Source organism: Manduca sexta, unplaced genomic scaffold (genome assembly GCF_014839805.1).
Source record: "Manduca sexta isolate Smith_Timp_Sample1 unplaced genomic scaffold, JHU_Msex_v1.0 HiC_scaffold_63, whole genome shotgun sequence".
Lineage (NCBI taxonomy): Eukaryota > Metazoa > Arthropoda > Insecta > Lepidoptera > Sphingidae > Manduca > Manduca sexta.
The window spans coordinates 186,350-207,221 of NW_023595440.1; the positions used below are offsets into that span (position 1 = coordinate 186,350).

The 20,872-nt window shown below is 35.0% G+C and overlaps 1 protein-coding gene across 6 annotated transcripts; it reads left to right on the forward strand.

Moving 5' to 3' along the window:
• The first annotated feature begins 1,444 nt into the window (after positions 1-1,444).
• On the forward strand, positions 1,445-15,430 carry LOC115451562. 6 transcript variants are annotated; one of them, XM_037447166.1, is made up of 5 exons: positions 1,445-1,547; positions 3,279-3,501; positions 9,797-9,841; positions 11,022-11,063; positions 14,613-15,430. In XM_037447166.1, exons 2-5 carry the CDS (start codon positions 3,279-3,281, stop codon positions 14,951-14,953), a joined length of 651 nt encoding a protein of 216 aa, XP_037303063.1. In that variant the 5' UTR covers positions 1,445-1,547; the 3' UTR covers positions 14,954-15,430. The 6 variants fall into 6 exon arrangements, with proteins under 6 accessions (XP_037303063.1, XP_037303065.1, XP_037303066.1 ...); XM_037447164.1 differs by lacking the exon at positions 1,445-1,547 and adding an exon at positions 2,271-2,395; XM_037447168.1 differs by lacking the exon at positions 11,022-11,063.
• The last annotated feature ends 5,442 nt before the right edge of the window (positions 15,431-20,872 follow it).

Consider the following 20,872-nt stretch of genomic DNA (forward strand, 5'->3'; position numbering starts at 1 on the left):
CAGCATCTGATATGTGTGCTACTAATAGGTGAACACAGCATTTACCACTAACAACATGTTGAATTAAAATCTAAAACATAATAATAAGAAGTAGAAAATTATACAGTACAAAAAATATTAAATCAATGAGCAACAATTATATACTAAATAATTTGTCTATAAAAACTATTGTAAACAACGTTATATAATTGGCAACAGAAAGAGTTATTGAGAATATGTAGTTGACAAAATTTATAAAAAGTTACATGTTAATTTTTGAGATATTCCAGCAGTCTTTCTTTGAACACTTTTACAGAATCATTAAATATATCAATATCCACTTTAGTGCCAACTTTATTATATAGAGCACATAAAAATTGAGAACCTCCTTTTCTCTATGTCGGTTAATAGATAGTAACAACACCATACTATCCTAAATAATGTCCCAAAAACGCAAATTGTAAGTGGGTTTCGTTTATATTGATCGAGGTATTGCTTCCGTCACGTATTATTCTATACCACTGCCAATAAAACACGGATCGTCGTATATTTTGCCTCATTCTAAGTAGACCGTAATTTGAATTACAAAGTGCGTGCCAGTACATTACAATCATCATATATAAAAGTCAAGTCTCATAATAATATCGGCCCTGTATTATATACTTGCCCACTGCTGAGCACGGGCCTCCTCTACTACTGAGAGGGATTAGGCCTTAGTCCACCACGCTGTAGTGCGGATTGGAAGACTTCACACACCTTCGAAATTCCTATAGAGAACTTCTAAGATGTGCAGGTTTCCTCACGATGTTTTCCTTCACCGTTAAAGCGAACGATAAATTCACAGTCTCATAATGTCCAGTAATTACGCTGATTACAATATTATAATCCTTATATTCTATCCCATTATTATAATCATCCTATCCCATGTTAACGGTGATGTGCATGCATTAGCTAATATAACTATTGTGACTATGTACAAGAAAGACTTGGAAAAAATTACAAGAGATGTAAGTACTGAAAAATTGATGGCAAGAAAGAAAGCCCGGAGTTTCTTCCTGCCTTTCTTCTTTGGGTAGTTAGTCATCACTTAGGTAGCTAGTGAAAGGCTGGTAGGTTAGCTAGGTTAGGGCTCATGTCCTCGCCGGTGAGGATAGCGACGCGTTATCCTTCTATTTCCCCCTACCTGCCAGCCTGAGCTGGTTACTTTAGTTTGTACCTTGTTTTCATTATACATTTTATCCCTAATTTAAAATGTCCATAGTTATATAAGTAATTTTGTTGTTTAGAAATAATAATAATTATCCTTATGCTTTGTTTTGACGTTTCATAAGTGCAACTTTGTTAGCCTACGTGATACTTAAATAAAGTATTTTATTTTTAATAATGTATATCCGTTTCACAAAACCGCAAATCTTATCAAAGGTTCATTGGGGAACTTACGGGTTACTTCCTATTCAAATTCCATCTCTTTCTACGCAACGTGTTGTCGCGCCGAAAATGTTATCCCATGTTTATTTAATATATCCGCCTTGTTTCTGACGGCCGACTGAAGTGCGCAGTAAATAACGGTTGATTTTAATGTTTTATTATTATGCAATGACACGTTACTAGAATTATTAAATACCGCCATTGCGATTAGTGCCTAAATAAAATATAAAAGGGTCATTTTGATATTGCGTTAATAAAAATTATTTGTGTCAATAGTGCCAAAAATTTTCCACGAATAACGATTATTTAAGCATAATTCTGAGTTTTGTTTTTGTGATTTATTGATTTTGAAGTTATGCATATGGTGTTTGCGAAGTGTATTTTGGTTGTGTGATGTTGCTGCGAGTAACTTAGTAGAATAAAGCGTTTAAAATTCAAATTACTTTTATTGATGATTGTTCTGTAACTTATTTTTATTTTACAACTGTTCGAATAATGTAGTTTGCAAGAAGATAAGTATGATTTCATTAATTGAAATTATCAAAATGACCCTGTATATTCAGTTTTAATTATGACAATAATTTCTTATGTTAACGCGAATGTTAGATATTAAAATAAAACTATTTGTCGGATTTCATCGCAGTTTTTTTATAATGATTTTTTTATTGCATAGATCAGATAAAAAATTATATAAATGTAGAATGTACGTAGATATTGTATCTTGGCTTGAACACTTCAGTCCGCCCCGTGACTAAAGTACAATAAAAAAAACAATAAGCGTAATACAAAAAACCGCGACAAAATCCGAAAAAAGTTTTATTTATATATCTTATATGTGTATAAGGCGGTATAATGCCTAGTTATGTGATATTGAATGCCTGATCAAATGTGAACAGTTGTGACAATAACTAACTTCGAAAATGTTTATTATAACTTCGGAATGAATTCCGTGTATCGGTGCTTTTCTTGCTGTTACTTATCCTTTAAGGTGATAGCTTAAGGTCCATTTTCATACATTTTGTTTCACCTTTAATCTGGGTAACTAAACAAGTATTGACAAGTAAAGAATTTAAATTCACGTCTAGTTAGTGATTAGTTCTCGCAGTTGAAAGAAAAACGTAAAAATAATTAATATGCATGGATATTTCGGCCTTTAAAATTTCGTCGTATTAAATTTTAAAGGTCGTATTAAATTTTAAATTTTAAAATTTCTCATAGCTCTAACTTCACTCACTCTTCTTTCGCTATCCAATCTATTCTTCTATGGAATTCACTCCCCCTCGAAATTAGAGCGGCTACTTCTCGGCTTGCCTTCAAAAGGAGAGTACGGCAGCTTTTGTTAAAAGAAGCAGAAGAGTTGTCACTTTAATTCTAAACTTTATATTATTAGTATATACGAGTACATATTATATATTTATGTATTTATAATCTGTATTTTATGTATTTATAATCTGTATTTTATGTATTTATAATATTACTTATATTATGTTTGTATTTAATATAGTTATACATTATAGTTACTTTTATGTATGTTTATGTATTATTTAATATCCTTATGCACCTACCTTATTTATCTCTGCACCACCCTTAGGTTGACTGGGAGAGAATGCCTTTGGCATTAAGTCCGCCGATATACTTATTATGTATATAAAGTGCAAATAAATAAATAAATAAAATAAAGTCCCTTTTCTGTCTGTATGTTATCGATTTTCTAAAAATCTACTGAACGGATTTCTGTAAAAATTGGTATGGCAATAGTCTAAGACACTGAGAAACTTATGGACTTCCTATCCCGGGAATTTATCTCACAAAACTCATTCTCGCGAAGGCGCAAAAGCTAGAAAAATAATAAAAAATACTTTTATTTGCAGATGGCGTCGAAATTCCTCGTTGTTAAGTATTTGACTAACCAATATGGAGATAGATACGCATTCGTGCCGGACTCTTGGGTGGTATCTCGTCGAGAGACAGATAACATCATAGTGATATACTATCCTGCAGAACATGGGTTAGCAGTTGAGCATCGCGTTAGAAACAAGGAAACACCAGCGCCTCATTGGACTCAGCGCGTGTGCGAACAACTTTGTATTATCAGTGAGTATAGACCGGCCATGCATGATTTTGTACATTATTCTATATGTAATGGTTAATAATACAAATAAGAAGCACTCCGGCGAAAACTGCATAAAAATTGGTTAAAAAATGAGCGAGTAATTCATATTTAAAATATTGTAATGTGCAGAAGTGGGCGCGATGTGGGGATATCGCTTCATCTCTTTTTTCGCACGCGTCGTAATTCCCGATGACGTCACATGTGGGTATTTCGTCTCTTTTCTGTTTCTTGTTAATTACCCCTTCCACCGAAATTCAAATACTTATAACTTGTTGATTTTTCACCGGATTTTAATAATTCCTTCTGTGTCATAATTTATATTATGTAAATATTTGATAATAGTAAAGAACAAAAATCAGTCCGGTACCTACCCATTGAAATAAAACAGTATATATATAATATGTTATTTCAATATTTTGTATTTGTATTCTTTTGAAATAAAAGTAATATGTTGTTGCTCTGAAAGAGATATTTTTATTATAATAATTTTCATACTTTACATGTATAGATCTTACTACCATACTAATAAATAAAACTAATCTTACCTGAAAGAGAAACAACACTTAAAACTATTACTTCACATTCATAAATATCTTTAAATCTTTATTTATACGACTTTAATTGAAATGTCATTTGTCAATATTGTCTATTAAAAAAACCATAGCTATAATTAAGAATAATAAAATTAAATGAAGTATTAAGAACTTCATTTACATCTCCCCCTCCCCCTTTATTTTTTCCAAATATACATTCCTTTTTATATTATTACCGGTACAAGTTTAGTTATATGAAAAAGATTTGATTCGTCCTTCTTATGACCTGTATTTATTCTGTAAATAGTCTTTGATAATGTTTCTATAATTTCGTATGGACCAATTTTTAGCTCATCTAATTTTTTCCTGTTTAATCGATTTCCATTTTCAACATACACAAAGTCTCCTACCTTTAATTCTAACTGTTTTCTGTTTTTATCAAATATTTTCTTATTGTAGTTATGGGATTTTATAGTGTTTTCTAATGCCTTTTTCCTATCTTCCATTAAATTACTTAATGTTTTTTCTTGCTTCAGTTCGTCTGGTATAACGTCAATATTTTTTCCATCTAATAAATATTTTGGGGAATACCCTGTCACAGTATGTTCAGTTTCATTATATCTTTGGATGCATTCGTGAGCAGTTCTTGTCCAGGTTTGTTTACCTTTACTTTCATTTATTTTACATCGAATTTTATTAACAAGGGTTTGATTCAGTCTCTCATTCAATCCGTTTGAAAATGGCGCATTTACTGCAGTAAAAATAATGGCTATGTTTTCTTTATCTAGAAAGTTTTTGAAATCTTTGGAGTTTATACCTGGATATTGATCAGACAGAATCATCCTAATTTTATTCCTCGGCGTCACTTTTTTAACTAGATTTATAAAATCTTTAGAATTCTGTGTTTTTGAGGTTAAAATATAGGCATATCTAGTAAAGTGATCAACTAATAAATGCAAGTAGGTTTTCGTAGAGCGCGAGCCCCCAAATCCACCAATGGTGTCTATGGATACTATTTCAAAAGGACAAGTAGCAGGACCCAATTGAGACATTAGCCCAAACTTACATTTATTTCTAGATTTGTTTTTTATACAGATCTCACAGTTATCACACAATTTTTGTATATTATATGTTAAATTCTTCGCCGTATAAAACGGTTTGATTTTGTTTTTCATTTGTTGTATTCCTAAATGGCAATAATGATAGTGTATATTTTTTATAAATTCTTTGCTAAATTCCTCAGTCAGTACAATTTTTTCTTTTTTTCCAACTTTCTTGTAATATATTGTATTTTTACATTGTAATCTATTTTTATTAAGTTTAATGTCTTCATTATTGTTTTGATCATATTGTAAATCCTGTAGTGTAATTAAGTTTATAATTTTCAAACTGTCTTCCTGACTTTCACTTGGTTCAAGTACTGGATTTCTGCTTAAACTGTCTGCTTCTAAGTTATATTTTCCTGGTGAGTATATTACTTCAAAATTAAATTGAGACAAGTAATAAGTGAGATCGCCTAGTTCTTCATCTGTTCTTGCTTTAATATTCATTTTCTCTAAAGGCTTATGATCTGAAAAAACTGTAAATTTCTTTCCTATGAGCCAGTGCTGCCAGTATTTTACCGCTTCTTTTATCGCTAAGCATTCTAGATAAATAGCCTTTTTTAATTTTTGGGTGTCATTTAATTTCCTTGAAAAATATGCACATGGTTTTTCTTCTCCACTTTGTTGTGGTTGTTTCAAGACAGCACCTAAACCCTGTATGCTAGCATCTGTATAGATATTTATGGGTAGATTTGGATCGAAGATTGTTAATATAGGCTTTGAGCAAAGTAAGTTCTTAATTACATCAAAGGACTCTTGACATTTTTCCGACCAAAAAAATTGCTGTCCTTTTCTCAGCAAATTATGTAATGGATCTAATATAATGGATATATTTTGCACATACTTTCCATAAAAATTTATTTTACCTAAAAACTGTCGGACATTTTTCTGAGTTTTTGGTACCGGAAAATTCTTTATAGCAATTAAATTGTCCTTTAGTGGAGATATTGTATTATTTTTTATTATGTGGCCTAGATACTTTACTGAGTCTTGCGCGAAGTTACATTTTGTGAATTTCAATCTAAAGCCTTCCCTTAAAATTGCTTCTAATAACAATGACAAGTGATTAATATGATCTCGAAATGTTCTAGAGAAAACCAAAATGTCATCAATATAGTTCACCGTGAAATCTGATAATTTGTGTTTTCTAATAATATTGCTTAGTATTCTCTGAAAAATAGCAGGGGAAGTCTTTAAACCAAATGGTAAACAAGTCCATTGAAAATGTCCTTCTTGTGTAACAAATGCTGTTTTTTGTCTGTCTTCGATTTTCAGTGGAATGGACCAGAATGCAGAGTTTATATCAAGTGTTGAGAAGAATTTACAATCTCTTGTTTTTACCATTAAATCCTCAATCAATGGGAAGGGTTGTGATTGAGGAATCAAGATCTTATTTAAATCACGGAAATCAATACACAACCTTGATCTTTTTCCTTCTTCTTTTTTATAAGCCAATGTTACGGGAGCCGCAAAGGGACTATAAGACTCTTCAATTAATTTTCTTTTTAATAAGTTTGATACTTGCTGCTCTATTTCTTTTCTGTCCTCAATGCTGCACCTATATGGTCTTTTACAACAATATTTATCTATTAATAAGTCAATATGTGCTTCATACCCTTTCACAGTTCCTACATCATATTTATCTTTTGCAAAAAGTGATTTATACTTGCATATTAAATAATCTAATTCTACTTGCTTTTGAAAGTCTAAGTGGTTGACCGAAATATTAAAGTTAGCCTCCATATGTTCATTAAAGTTTATTTTATATTCAATACTATTTTCATAATTTCTCTCTAAATCTTGTTGTTTTTTTAGTCTGGTTTCCGAGTTACCATTAGTAATTTCTGTATTCCTTGGCTTTATTTCCTCTTCATTATCTTCATTTTTTAGGTTAATGATATTCTGTGTAATTTGTAATTTTTCATTTTGAACTAACTGAAACTCTTTAATGCAATCTAATCCAATTAAAAAATCATAACCAAAACTTTTTTCATCAATCACAAAAACATTGACATTTTTTTCGATATCAAATATTTTTACTTTTAGAGTTATCATACCTATAGCTTTTTTCACACCATTAATCGTTTTTAAGTTTGCATTAGTTTTATTGTTATTTATTGGGTCATTTTTCAATGATAATAATTTTGAATTTATTATTGATACATTTGACCCTGAATCATAAATTCCTAAGACTTCCAAGGAATTGTTTAATAGTATATTAATTTTGATTAATGGTGGAATTACTAGTTTTTTGGATTCAGGTCATTTAATTCTGTTTCTATTTCCGAATTATTTACGCTTCTTATGTTCTCTCTATTAAATTTTTCATTATTCTTATTTTTGAACCAACATGTTGATTCAGGATGATATCGGATTCCTTTATTTTCTTTTTCGCATATTCTGCATGGTTTGTATATTGAATTTTTTTTCTTTAAATTTTCAGAATTACCTGTTTTCTCTATATTTCTTTTATTCACCAAATGTTCTAGACTTCTGAGGTTATTAAATAAATCCTCAGGTTCATTTAGCTCATTCCTATCAATCTTATCGGCTATGTAAGTAGGTAATCCAGTAGCGATTAAATTTATTAGAGTAGGTTTATCCATAGATTCATTTAATTCCAGTAGCAGTCTTTCTTTCTTTAACGCATACTCTATTAATGATCCTTGTCTGTATTTAAATAACATTGCATATCTCACTGGTGACCAACCTTTGTCGGCATAAGTTTCACAAAAGCTTTTTTTCCATATTACCCAGTTTGAATTTATCGTATGTTTAATGAGCATAGAACTATACCAGTCAAGAGACACATCATCTAAAAACAACCTTAGTACTTCAATTTTCTTAGTATCTTCTTCTATTCCTATTCGAGTACATTCCGTTTCAAAAATATGAATCCATTGGGATACATTTGAATTTTTTTTATTAAATTTTTCTATTACAAATTTTTCAGATAACTGTCTCATATTATATGATTTAGAAATATCTTTTTTCATGTCAGCAAAATTTTCTAGTATTCGTGTTAATGCTTCTTCTGAAATTCCAGCAGAGGTCTCCTTTTCTGGTTTCGGTAAAGATTCTTCAAGTAAATATTCATTAAACTGCATATTTCCCTCTTCATCTATATATACACTACATATCTCTGGCGTAGCCGAGATCCAGACTTGCCTTTTTTCATGCCTTCTTTGCAATGTATTTTTTACCTTTTGGAATGCTTGAGTTTTTAAAATAGCCGTATGCAATTTTACTGGCTGGAGTTTATCCGGGATTAGAAATGTATGTTTGTGAATATCAGTGATGGAGGTTATGCAAATTATATTTGTTTTCGGATCTTCACCCGCTTTAACTGTAAACTCAAATCTGAACTTCTCCATTCTTCGATTATAACAGCTGTAGAAGTGTTGTTTTATAATATGTTATTTCAATATTTTGTATTTGTATTCTTTTGAAATAAAAGTAATATGTTGTTGCTCTGAAAGAGATATTTTTATTATAATAATTTTCATACTTTACATGTATAGATCTTACTACCATACTAATAAATAAAACTAATCTTACCTGAAAGAGAAACAACACTTAAAACTATTACTTCACATTCATAAATATCTTTAAATCTTTATTTATACGACTTTAATTGAAATGTCATTTGTCAATATTGTCTATTAAAAAAACCATAGCTATAATTAAGAATAATAAAATTAAATGAAGTATTAAGAACTTCATTTACATATATAATAAGATTCGACTCGCACTAAGACTGCCCGATTCGCTCCAGTGCTAAGAGCCATAAACATAATTAATAACATAGGAACATAGATATCTTTAATTGTACACTGGCGGAATTCATAAGGGTAGCTATAGAAACTCTAACCAATAATGTATCGATCATATGAAGTAACTATGCATAACTATCTGTATCTGAATTGGCTATATGACAATGTATATAATCGCATTGGGTGTAACTCCTGTAAGATTATATTTAATAATAAATAAATAAAAATAAAGACGTCTTGGTTATAGAGTCCAAGACATTAAAGTATATAGTTAGTTATAGACTGAACATTTACCAAATTTTTCCTCCAAAAGTTATTACCCATTGGCAGTTCTGGATTTATAAAAAGGCCCTTTAGGCCGCGGCGTAACGCAAAAATTAATTAAAATCGATTAATAAGTCGTGGAATGCAATAAACACCTTGCGATATTGAGTTGACATGCAATATAGGGTCTTTGACATTTTTATTTATAACTTTTATAATATATGTACGTCGTATAAATTCTAAAACAGAAATCGTTGAAATCTGATGATAAATATACAAGTTATAAGCCAATAACGTAGGGGTGAGTGTTAAAAAACACAAAACGAACGCAATACTTGCATGTGACGTCAGCACACATTACGATGCGTGCGAAAGAAAGAGATAGAGCGATATCCCCATTTCACGCCTATTCCTGCATGTAGCAATATTTGAAAATTGTATCGAATTTTAATGCTGTTTTCACAGAAATTCTTTTTTGTACTAATTGCCGTTACATATTAAATAATGCACAAAATCTAAAATAAACAATTACCGCATTATTATGATGAGACTACAATTTTACAATTATGTGTACTTCGAAAATTATTTTTTTATTATTTTTAGAAGACTACAATGAAGCTAAAACGCTGACGATGAAGAAAAACAGAGGTACCGATTTTTTTTTCATATTTTCTCGGTGTAGTAGTTTGTACCGCAGCACTATGGCGGTGATGTCAAGGCTTTGAATTAGTAATTTGTGCTCAATATAGCGATATGATCAGCTTTTTTAAACAACTGAAATCCGTTTACTAATCCTATCGCCTAAAAACATGTTTATTTGAATTTGTAAACGGCTCGGCGTCCACGTCCCGCGGCCACAGCCCCAACAACTACGCGTGAGCACACGCGCCGGCGGCCACGCCAATGTGCACTCTATACGTGCTCACGGACGGACGAGAGTCGCGCGAACGACTCGACGCGATGACGCCTGTGTGAACTGGCCAGTTCGGTATGTGTTCGTGCTGTCCCGCGGAGTGCAGTGTTGATGCGTGCGAGGTGTCTTGACCGCTACAGAGCGTTTGACTAACTGCCACGTTCAAAGTGACGGATTGGGGGCCGTTCAAGTATTAAATAACGCAATTTTTGAAGATTATTCCCCCACCCCATGTAACGCGCCGTAACATTTTTGTTCCCCTTCAAAAGTTACGCAACTCTAAAGTAACATTTTTTTTCTAATATTCACAATGATGTCACGCAAAGTACCGGGAAGTCAGTAAAATACCTTTGTTATTGTTTTAAATTAAAAAAAACAATGTTACATAACGCGTTGTATGAACCCTCCTCCCGCCCCTGTAACGCATCGTAAACCAAATTACGTTACGTAATACTTGAAGGCCTACTTATAATAATATAATAATATCAGCCCTGTATTATATACTTGCCCACTGCTGAGCACGGGCCTCCTCTACTACTGAGAGGGATTAGGCCTTAGTCCACCACGCTGGCCTAGTGCGGATTGGTAGACTTCACACACCTTCGAAATTCCTATAGAGAACTTCTCTGATGTGCAGGTTTCCTCACGATGTTTTTCCTTCACCGTTAAAGCGAACGATAAATTCACAAAGAATACACACATGATTTTAGAAAAGTCAGAGGTGTGTGCCCTTGTGATTTGTACCTGCGGAGATTCGTCTCGGCAGTCCGTTCCACTCCCAACTAGGCTATCGCCGCTTACCTGCCGTTATTTTTTTTTGTTTTAAATACATTTTTTATATTATGAAACTATCATAACTTATGACATATATTCAACTATATGTGACTGTAAATATATATATATATATTTTTTTAGATGTGTACAATGAAGCTAAAAATGGCGGGAAGCAGAACAGAGGTATCTAATTATTATTTTTAAAAATTTCTCGGTGGCTTAATTCTTTTATTGTACGATACTACTATATCGCTGAGGTCTCGATTTTGAATCCTGGGTCGGCTTGTGATATTGGATATTAATACTAAGTATCAGCCTGGTGTCTGGAATATACATATTGATGGACTCGCTTCCTGTCTCATAGGACGGAACACGGGCGAAATGGACACGGTACGCTTCTGTCTGCCCTTTCCTTCCACATTGTAGCCAGTGTAACTACTGGGCATAATGAGACATAACATCTCACGTCTCAGGATGGCGAGCGCAGTGGAACACCAAACACTATGTAATTCAAGGTGTTGGTGTTTCTACTGTTTATCGGTCGTATCGCTTACCATCAGACGAACGGCAAGTTCGTCTCGTCATTCACAGTAACAAAAGACAGCTTTTGAGCACTTTGTTTTATATTCAGACTAGCTGACCCGACTAGGGGTCGCAAACCGGTATCCCGGATTTCGAAAATACCGGAATACCGGACCAAATTAAGAACTTTAAAATACCGGTATTGATTTTACAAATACCGGGATTTTCGGTATTTTCGGTATTTTATTTTTATAAAATTCAGTACAAAATGTGTGTAAAATTATTAATTTTTCGAGTTTTAAATCGCAAAAATTTAAGCTGCTTGCAATTTCATTCATTCGTATAGGCGTATATTCTATAAAGAGCGAGCAAAATACATGGTTTATGGCTATATTGCTACTTTTGTTTAGTGCTAAGCATAGTAGTGTCAACTGTTAATTGTTATTTTAATAGAACTTATAAGAAATATTTTTTGTTCTTTAAAGTCTATCCTCATTATTCATACACGTTATTTATCTAAGGACGGAGCATTGCTGTGATAACAAGTCTGTTTCTTAGTGCTGACGGCATGGCAGCCTTCGCAGTGCGTAGACGTAGGGCCGTTGTGATTGGCTAATATTGTGATACAACTTGAATCTAGTTGGCTGTCAGATTATTAAAGCTGAACAAACAGCAAGCTGTCAGATAAACAAAGCTGAGAAACATAACAGGGGGAATTGATGTAAAATACAACCTGTTTAAAAGCCTTGAGCTGCCTACAATAATGGCCTGGTATTTCGCGGGGTTTACCGAAAGGCCGAAATTGTCCTTATTTACCCTATCTACAGCTGCGGACACACAATCGACTTGCTCCTGAGAATAAATTTGCAAGTCATCAGCACACAGATGGTACGCACATTGAAGATTTTGTGTTAAGAGGTTTATGAAGATAGAGAACCATAATGGGGAGATTATGCCGCCTTGAGGGACGCCACAGTCTATATCACGCCAGCTAGACGAAGAATCGTCTAGGCGCACCAACTGTACCGTGGGCGAGATCATAAGGTGGGAGAGGTTTGTAAGAAGAATGTCGTGACTGACTGTATTGAAGGCGTTGGAAAAATCAACCAAAGCCAAAACAGTGACATTGGAATCCTCCATGCCCGCCCTAATATCGCCAGTCACTTTGAGGAGTGCAGTAATAGTACTATGGCCAGGCCTGAAGCCAGACTGGAGTGGGCACAGTAGGTTGTTTCGGTACACATGCTCAGACAGTTGCTTGCGAGCACAGGCCTCAAGCACTTTCAAGAGAAAAGGAGAATGGATATGGGACGGAAATGCTTAGCAAGTGATGGGTTAGGGATTTTAGGAAGAGGGATAGCAATAGCTCTCCACCACAAAGACGGAAAGATACCAGTGCTGAGGGAGGCGTTAATGATATGGGACTTGATTGGTAGAAGTTGGTCCAGGATAGGGATTATCATGCGACGACTGATGTTGTCACAGCCAGTAGCATTGGATTTAATGGACAGTATGACTTTTATAATTTCACCCAACGGCACAGAAGAAAAATGAAAAGTATTAATGTTAGGCCTGGATAGACCCGCTAAGAAATCCATGGTACGACGCCTAGTTTGGTGATCAATCATGGTAACAGATGTGAAATGTTGATTAATGTCATCCAAACCAATAGTCGCACCGTGGACATCAATGTTTTTAACTTTGCCAATACCCAGAGTTCCGAGGAATCTCCAGATACTGGCTGGCGAGTAAGAAGAAATATTACTGAGAATATGTCGGCGTTTAGAATTGCGTACCATCTGGTTACACCGATTCCTTGCAGCCTTAAAAAGGCACCAGTTCTCCTCCGAACGATCCCTTCTGTGCTGGCGAAAAGCCTGATCCCTTCGTCTCATCGCCATCCTAACTCCATGTGTAATCCATGGTGCAGGAGGACGTTTTAATTTAATTTTCTTTAAAGGGGCCTGGGTATCAAAGAGTGCAGTGACAGCGCGGTTAAAAATTGCGACTTTATCGTCAACAGAGGTGGCTGCCAATAGGTGATCCCAGTTAAAGTTAGCAGCATCTCCTTTCAGCTTATCCGCATCAATGCGACCAAAACTACGCAAGTGTAATATCATAGAGGGGAACTTGGGAGGTTTTAGGGCGTAAGATATGTAGATGAGATCATGGTGAGTGAAGCCAGGAGCGGGAAATTGACCGTGGGAGAAAACAGGGGAAGGAGCAGAGGAGAGGATGTCAAGCCAAGTGTCGTGACCATCCATATAATGGTGGGTGGCTTGCAGTGGTAGGACATGCAGTTTAGCAGAATCAAGGACAATAAGGAGTTTACGAGATCCATGATGATCCACCCGTGATGATGTGATGAGCATATTCTGATCTTATAGATTCCAGAACTGTTTCCAGACTGGAGAAGTAATCAAGAGATGGGGGACAGTAAATAATACCTAAAGAAACAGAAATTTCGCATAAGCTGAATTAGAAGCAGAGGAAGATATTACAGTTTTATATTTCAGGGCGCTACGTAATTATATAGCGACTCCTGTCAATTCGATCATTTCTAATCAAAATGAAACCAGGGAGGGGGTAAAGGGTAGAAAGAAGGTAAGGTTTGAGCCAGCTCTCAGAAATCAGAACGGCATGAACGTTGGCTTACGAAAATAATCTCTTTTCATTCAGCCTTTACCTAACCACTAGTGGTTATTGGTGGTTACCTAACCATTACAGCTTAGGCTGTCATTAAAATTTGACATTTAATTACTAACTTAAATGTATATTTTCTATTTTTTCTAATATTTCCTCAAATACCGGAAATACCGAAAATACCGGAATACCGGAATTTATTTTAGGTCAATACCGAAAATACCGGTTTTGAAAAATGGTCCGGTATTGCGACCCCTAGACCCGACAGACGTTTTCCCGTCTTAACTATGAATTTGCAGCGCGCATTCTGTCAATGGTTTACAGTTATTTCAAACTGACAGTTATGTAAAATTAATGTTATCGTTAAATTTTCTTACATTTTCTAATGTTCCGCTCAACTTTCTTTATTTTTTCTTTCATAAGAACCTTCTCCTGACAATAATTAACATAACAAAAAAAAATTGCGAAATTGTTCCAATCGTTCACGCGTGATGCGATGACCAAGGGAAATAGCGATTCATTTTTATATATATAGATAATCAAAGTTGCTGTTATTTTCTTTCGCAGATGAGTACACAAGGCTGACCCTGAGACACACACAGCCGGGTCCGGGACTCGTGGAGCTCGTCGAAAACACAGACGTGTACGTCGTCAAAGATCAACTTCAGATATATACAAAGGCGGCTCCGAACAGTAGAGCTCTCATCCGCACACTCTTAACACTTGTGTTCACTGATTTCGCGCTGTCATCGTGTGTGCTGACGAGGAAAACGAATAAATTAGATTGCGGGGCGTTGGACGCGCTGTTTTCTTATGTTAATAACGTGGTGCGACGAAATGGATGGGTGCTTGTAGACGATGAATATTTTGACGAGTGCGTCCGTCAAAAACTACGTGAGCTGTTATAATCTGTTATCTGAAAGTATAGATAATCAGTCTTGCTTATAAACTTGATTTCGCGTTAAGAGGTGGTTAATAATTGCTTAGTCCTATGCAAGGACTGTCATGTTAAATAATACCAAATACTAGGCTATCTCAAGCTGCGCAAGCCAAAATTATGAATACTTGTATCAACTTGTCTTTGGCTTAATACACAAGACATGCGAAGCAAGGAAGAAAATAAAAAGAATTGCTTAAATAGCTGTCAATAACATCACCGGTTCCTAGTTTAAACTTAAGAGGCAAGATGGCTTCTTGACTTACATCTGATCGAGTAAATTTGTGTTTTAACTGAGCATAGCGAATTTTTTATAAGTAAGACTGAACTTATTGTCAGTTATTTGTAAGAAATATCTTACAAATAACTGACAATTACAATAAAATTAATAATAATTAATTTTATAAAGCTATCTCCCATTTTTCTGAAATAAATATTTACATATAAACGTGTGATTATTTTTTTAAAATACATCGGATCGATTGCCTCTGTGCTGTAGTTGTATCGCGGTGTGACTGCCGCTGTGAGGTTCCGACTTCGAGTCCCGAGTCGGGCAAAGTTATAACGTGTTTGTGCTCAGTATTAACAGCGGCGATAGCCTAGTTGGGTGTGGAACGAACTGCCGAGACGAATGTCCGCAGGTTCAAATCCCACGGGCACACACCTCTGACTTTTCTAAAAATCATGTGGGTATTCTTTGTGAATTTATCGTTCGCTTTAACGGCGAAGGAAAACATCGTGAGGAAACCTGCACATCCGAGAAGTTCTCTATAGGAATTTCGAGGGTGTGTGAAGTCTACCAATCCGCACTATAGTGTGGTGGACTAAGGCCTAATCCCTCTCAGTAGTAGAGGAGGCCCGTGCTCAGCAGTGGGCAAGTATATAATACAGGGCTGTTATTATTATTATTAGCGAATTGAGAGTAACCTAGCCTAGTTGATAGTGGAATGACTGCCGAGACAAATATACGCGGGTACAAAACGCACGTCTGACTTTTCTAAACTTATGTGTGTATTGTATTCTTTGTGAATTATCGCTTACTTTAACGGTGAAGAACCGATGACGGTTGGGGCGGAAAAGTACTGGTGTGCCGACCACGAACCGGGAGACGCAGAGTAGGCAGGCCCCCCACGAGATGGACCGACGATCTGGTGAGGGTCGCCGGAGTCCGATGGATGAGGGCGGCCCGGAACTGGTCCCTGTGGCGCTCAATGGAGGCCTATGTCCAGCAGTGGACGATTCCCGACTGAAATGATGATGATGATGATAAAGGGGAAGGAAAACTTCGTGAGGAAATCTGCACACCTGAAGAGTTCTCTATAAGAATTTTGAGGGTGTGTGAAGTCTGCCCGCACTACAGCGTGGTGGACTAAGGCGGAACTCCACTCAGTAGTAGAGGCGGCCCGTGACCAGCAGTGGGGCAGTATATAATACAGGGTTGATATTATTAAATAATTTTTATCTTTTAGTTCGGAGTCTGGTATTCGTTCCACATAATTTCTGTTAATATGTTATTCTTACATTAATATCTAAGGACGCTGTTCTTGTCACACGGACATTTCAAATAAGACAGCGACTTATTACCAATTAGTAATAACTTTTGGATGTCTTTGATGTTGATGTTCGGTCTATAACTAACTATTCTGTTTAATTTCGGTTGATTGATTCCTTTCTACCGAGTCTACGGCGGCCAATCTCAACGGAGATCAGCAAGAGATATTATAGTGCACGAGTGCGCAATACAAAAGCACTCTCTGTTCCTCATAGTCCGGTGAGACATGACCGGAGAGAGATCAGGATCAACGGCTTTACGTGCCAAGGCACGGGGGTATCACACCGCCAACTTCCTGACTCTTGACTGAGTAATTTAATGGAAAAATCCAGTCACAATTATTTTGGTCCGTAATTCGAACCCAGGACCTCAGCGCGGTAGTTGTACTCGGACCGTGTACAATTACAACTTTTATAAAATATGTACGTTATATAAATTCTAAAACAGAAATCAATGAAATCTGATGAACAATCCACAAGTTATAAGCCATTGAAATTTTGTCAATGTCAAAAAACAGATAAGAGGAAATACTGGCATGTGACGTCAGCGGTCATTACGATGCGTGCAAAAGAAAGAGATAGAGCGATATCCCCACTCCTGCACGTAGCAATATTTGAAATTTGAATTACTGCCTCATTTCTTATCGAAATTTAATTCTGTTTTCACAGAAGGATTTATTTTTTGTGCTAATTGCTGTTACATATAAAAAAGCATAAAGTCAAACATAGTCAATTGCAGTACTGTATGTCTGATTATATCCAATTTAATTTAGTTTTCCTGTTGATAACCTTGTCACAATGATATTGGTAATTATAATCATATAATACTTACAACAAAGGATATTTATATTTTGTTTCTATTCTATTTCAACGGGTAAACTAAATAAATCGATTTATAAAAATCATGTTTAATTTGATTTCATCATTGTATTAACGAGGCTCTAAAATCTCGCGTGAATTTAAAATATGAAATACAATATATTTTTAAGTCGTGTATAATATACTTTTAATACATTTTATTGCTTTGAATGACGGGCTTGCCGTTCGCCATGGTAAGCGATACGACCGATAAACAGTAGAAACACCAACACCTTGAATTACAAAGTGTTCGGTATTCCACTGCGCTCGCCGTCCCGAGACGAGAGATGTTAAGTCTCATTATGTCCAGTGGTAGGTAGGGAGGATAGGTAAGGAGAAAGAGGAGGCCTTTACCCAAATGGGATCCACATCATAAAAAGTTAACCAACTAACTTAACACTAGATTAATAATGATTTCTTATGTTTACGCGAATGTTAGACATTGAAATAAAACTAAAAACTATTTAAGGTGATAGCTTAAGGTCCATTTTCATACATTTTGTTTCACCTTTAATCTGGGTAACTAAACAAGTATTAAATTTAATATGACGAAATTTTAAAGGCCGAAATATCCATGCATATTAATTATTTTTACGTTTTTCTTTCAACTGCGAGAACTAATCACTAACTAGACGTAAATTTAAATTCTTTACTTGTCAATACTTGTTTAGTTACCCAGATTAAAGGTGAAACAAAATGTATGAAAATGGACCTTAAGCTATCTATCACCTTAACGGATTTTATCGCGGTTTCTTATATTATTATTTTCTCCCGACGTTTCGAAGACTTTGCAGCCTTCATGGTCCCCCCCGTGACCATATAAGTTAAAGTTACTAACACGACTAACAAACATTTGAAATGTTTAAATATTTTGAATGGAAAGTAAAAAAAAATAAAAAAAGGCTTAATAAATAAAAAAATGTCCAGATGTTTTTATTACATAGATACGTTGTCCGAGCTCAATACTGGCAAGACGAAAGCAAGGTAATTGCCCGACATTCACTTAGTCAACCTCCAACCACTGTCGCGGCTAGTCGGCTTACTAACTTTTTGTATTTTTATAAATAAAATGCCATCCTGTGTTTTTAGACGATGTACAAATTATACTCCAACTGTGAATAAAAAAACGTTTCATTTCATACGTTAGGAATAAGTATACACTATGTAACTTTTTTTTTAACTAATAAATCCATTTTAATCGACTCTCATGGCGACGGGGCGGACGACACTCGAGCATACTCGGGCCCACTCGGGCCGTATCGATGCGAGCTGCTAGGGCTGTACAGGTATGTGACTATAGTAAATAGTGCGCTGTTTTTATGTGCAATTTTGTTAGTCTATGACGCGCCTATTTGTAAAACGTAATTGATTATTATAGTGTAGAATGTTTACATGAAATGGCGATAGGCCCGCCCCCTATCGATCCATCGGAATATACCGCGAAATGTATGTCTACCAGCGGTCCTGCCTTCCCTTCAGAGAAAAAGTCATGTTTATGTGTATTCAATATGTTTGGTATGCGTATTTATATAAACAATAATCTTATATAAACATCCTGTATTATTATTTCAATCATTCTCATAATTGTTTCGTGCAGTCAAAGGTAGAGAATCGTACAGCCAACCGCGAGTTAAGTGAAGTGAAAAAAAATACGTTTTTTTTTTAAGAAAATTATTTTGCTCGCGGCTTCGCTGGCCGTAACACCTATTGGCATAAAAATAGCCTGTAGTTATCAGGGTAATATAGCTATATATAAGTAAAAGAATTTTCAAAATTGTTTAAATAAGTAGTTTTCGAGTTCATTGCATATAAATAAATCTTTTCATTATAATATTCGAGTGCATACTGCCAACCAACAATCCACGCAAAACATAATTTAACCATTCTTGCCATTAGTTATTTCATTGTGTAGTCACTTTGGTTTAAAAACATTTCTATAGGACCAATCTGGTAGTATATCCTTTCAAATAAACATATTTTTCCAAATCGGTTAATAAATAACTGAGCTCTAAACAACATTAAATGCAAATAAAAATATGTCGAATTGAGAACCTCCTCATTTTTCAGAGTCGGTAAAATTCGACAACGCTTTCAGTGTGTTTTATAACTTTATATTTAGCAGTTTTCTTGCCGTATTACCCTCCGTTGATTTCTTACATATATTATGTTTTTTTACGTGCATGACAAAGTGACCTCACTGCACCTGCAAGTGGAGTGGGTCCAATAGAATGTCGACTGACGAGAGATGATTACCCCTCAGTCGACACAATTATGTTGGAACTGGATATACACAGATCCCGGAACGCGACTCACGTGTGCCACTATGGGATTTAACAGCTTGTGTACGGTCGCTATCCGGACGGATATAAATATATCTTACCACCAGCAAAGTCTTCGTTTTTTATTAGCGACGACATCTTAGCTGACCCTGAGTTATTTAAGAGCTATATCCTAAGCCGTAAACGCAGTGCCGGATATATTTTTTATGATTGTAGGCCACTTTATTTCCGCCGCCCCATGTAGATAGGTTTATGTATGTAGGTTTCTAAAATACTTAATAATTTTCCATTTGTTTAGTATTATGGAACACACTAAAGTTAAATAAACGAATGATTCATTTAAATGTGTGTATGTAGGTTCCTAATAACTTAATAATTTGCCATTTCTTTGTATTATGGAAGACACTGAAGTTAAATAAACGAATGATTAATTTAAATGTGTGTATGTAGGTTCCTAATAACTTAATAATTAGCCATTTGTTTGTATTATGGAACACTAAAGTTAAATAAACGAATGGTTAATTGAGTGAGCGTCCTCTGAAATCTGCCGCCCATAGGTCGCGGCCTATACGACCTATTTACTAATCCAGGACGTTTATGCGGAAAGCAACTGTGGATTTTTGCTGGTATGCCGTTAGACATAGTGAAATGTATATAATAATATTGTTAGTAAGTGTGGTGAGATGCATGGACCCAGTCACGAAGGACTTGGTAACTCCACTGCGACAGAATGGGGAAGCTTGTGGATATGAGGTAAGAACTGTTTCGACGGCACATATATGGTCATTTTGACATTGCATTATTGAATGAAAGCGTACTTAGTTCTTGAGAATAACACTTGTTAATGGAATAATATTGAAATAAAAAAAATCGGGTTATCACGGTTTTTATATTATAATTTTCTCCCGACGTTTTGGAGACTGCAGCCTTTGTGGTCACGGGGCGAACTCCAACGAAAGCTGTAAAGTCTTGAATATCTAACATTCGCGTAAATATAGAAAATCATTACCTATACTGGAACTGTTGATGTAAAATAAAAAAGTATGTTTCAAATAAATATCGATAAAAAGTAATTTTAACTTTACGCGCTAATGACTATTAATACTCTATAATTCGTAGCAGCGGTAACATCACACTTTCAGTTAAAAATACACTCACACGTATATACGCACTATATTGCAAAATTATTAAAAAGTCTGAAA

Bases quoted from the DNA above. Each gene is read 5' to 3' on its own strand.
- LOC115451562 (XM_037447164.1), top strand. From the start codon at position 2,348: ATGAATTCCGTGTATCGGTGCTTTTCTTGCTGTTACTTATCCTTTAAG. The intron at 9,842-11,021 runs GTACCGATTTTT...ATATTTTTTTAG, and splicing joins GACGATGAAGAAAAACAGAG to ATGTGTACAATGAAGCTAAA. The intron at 11,064-14,612 runs GTATCTAATTAT...TTTCTTTCGCAG, and splicing joins TGGCGGGAAGCAGAACAGAG to ATGAGTACACAAGGCTGACC.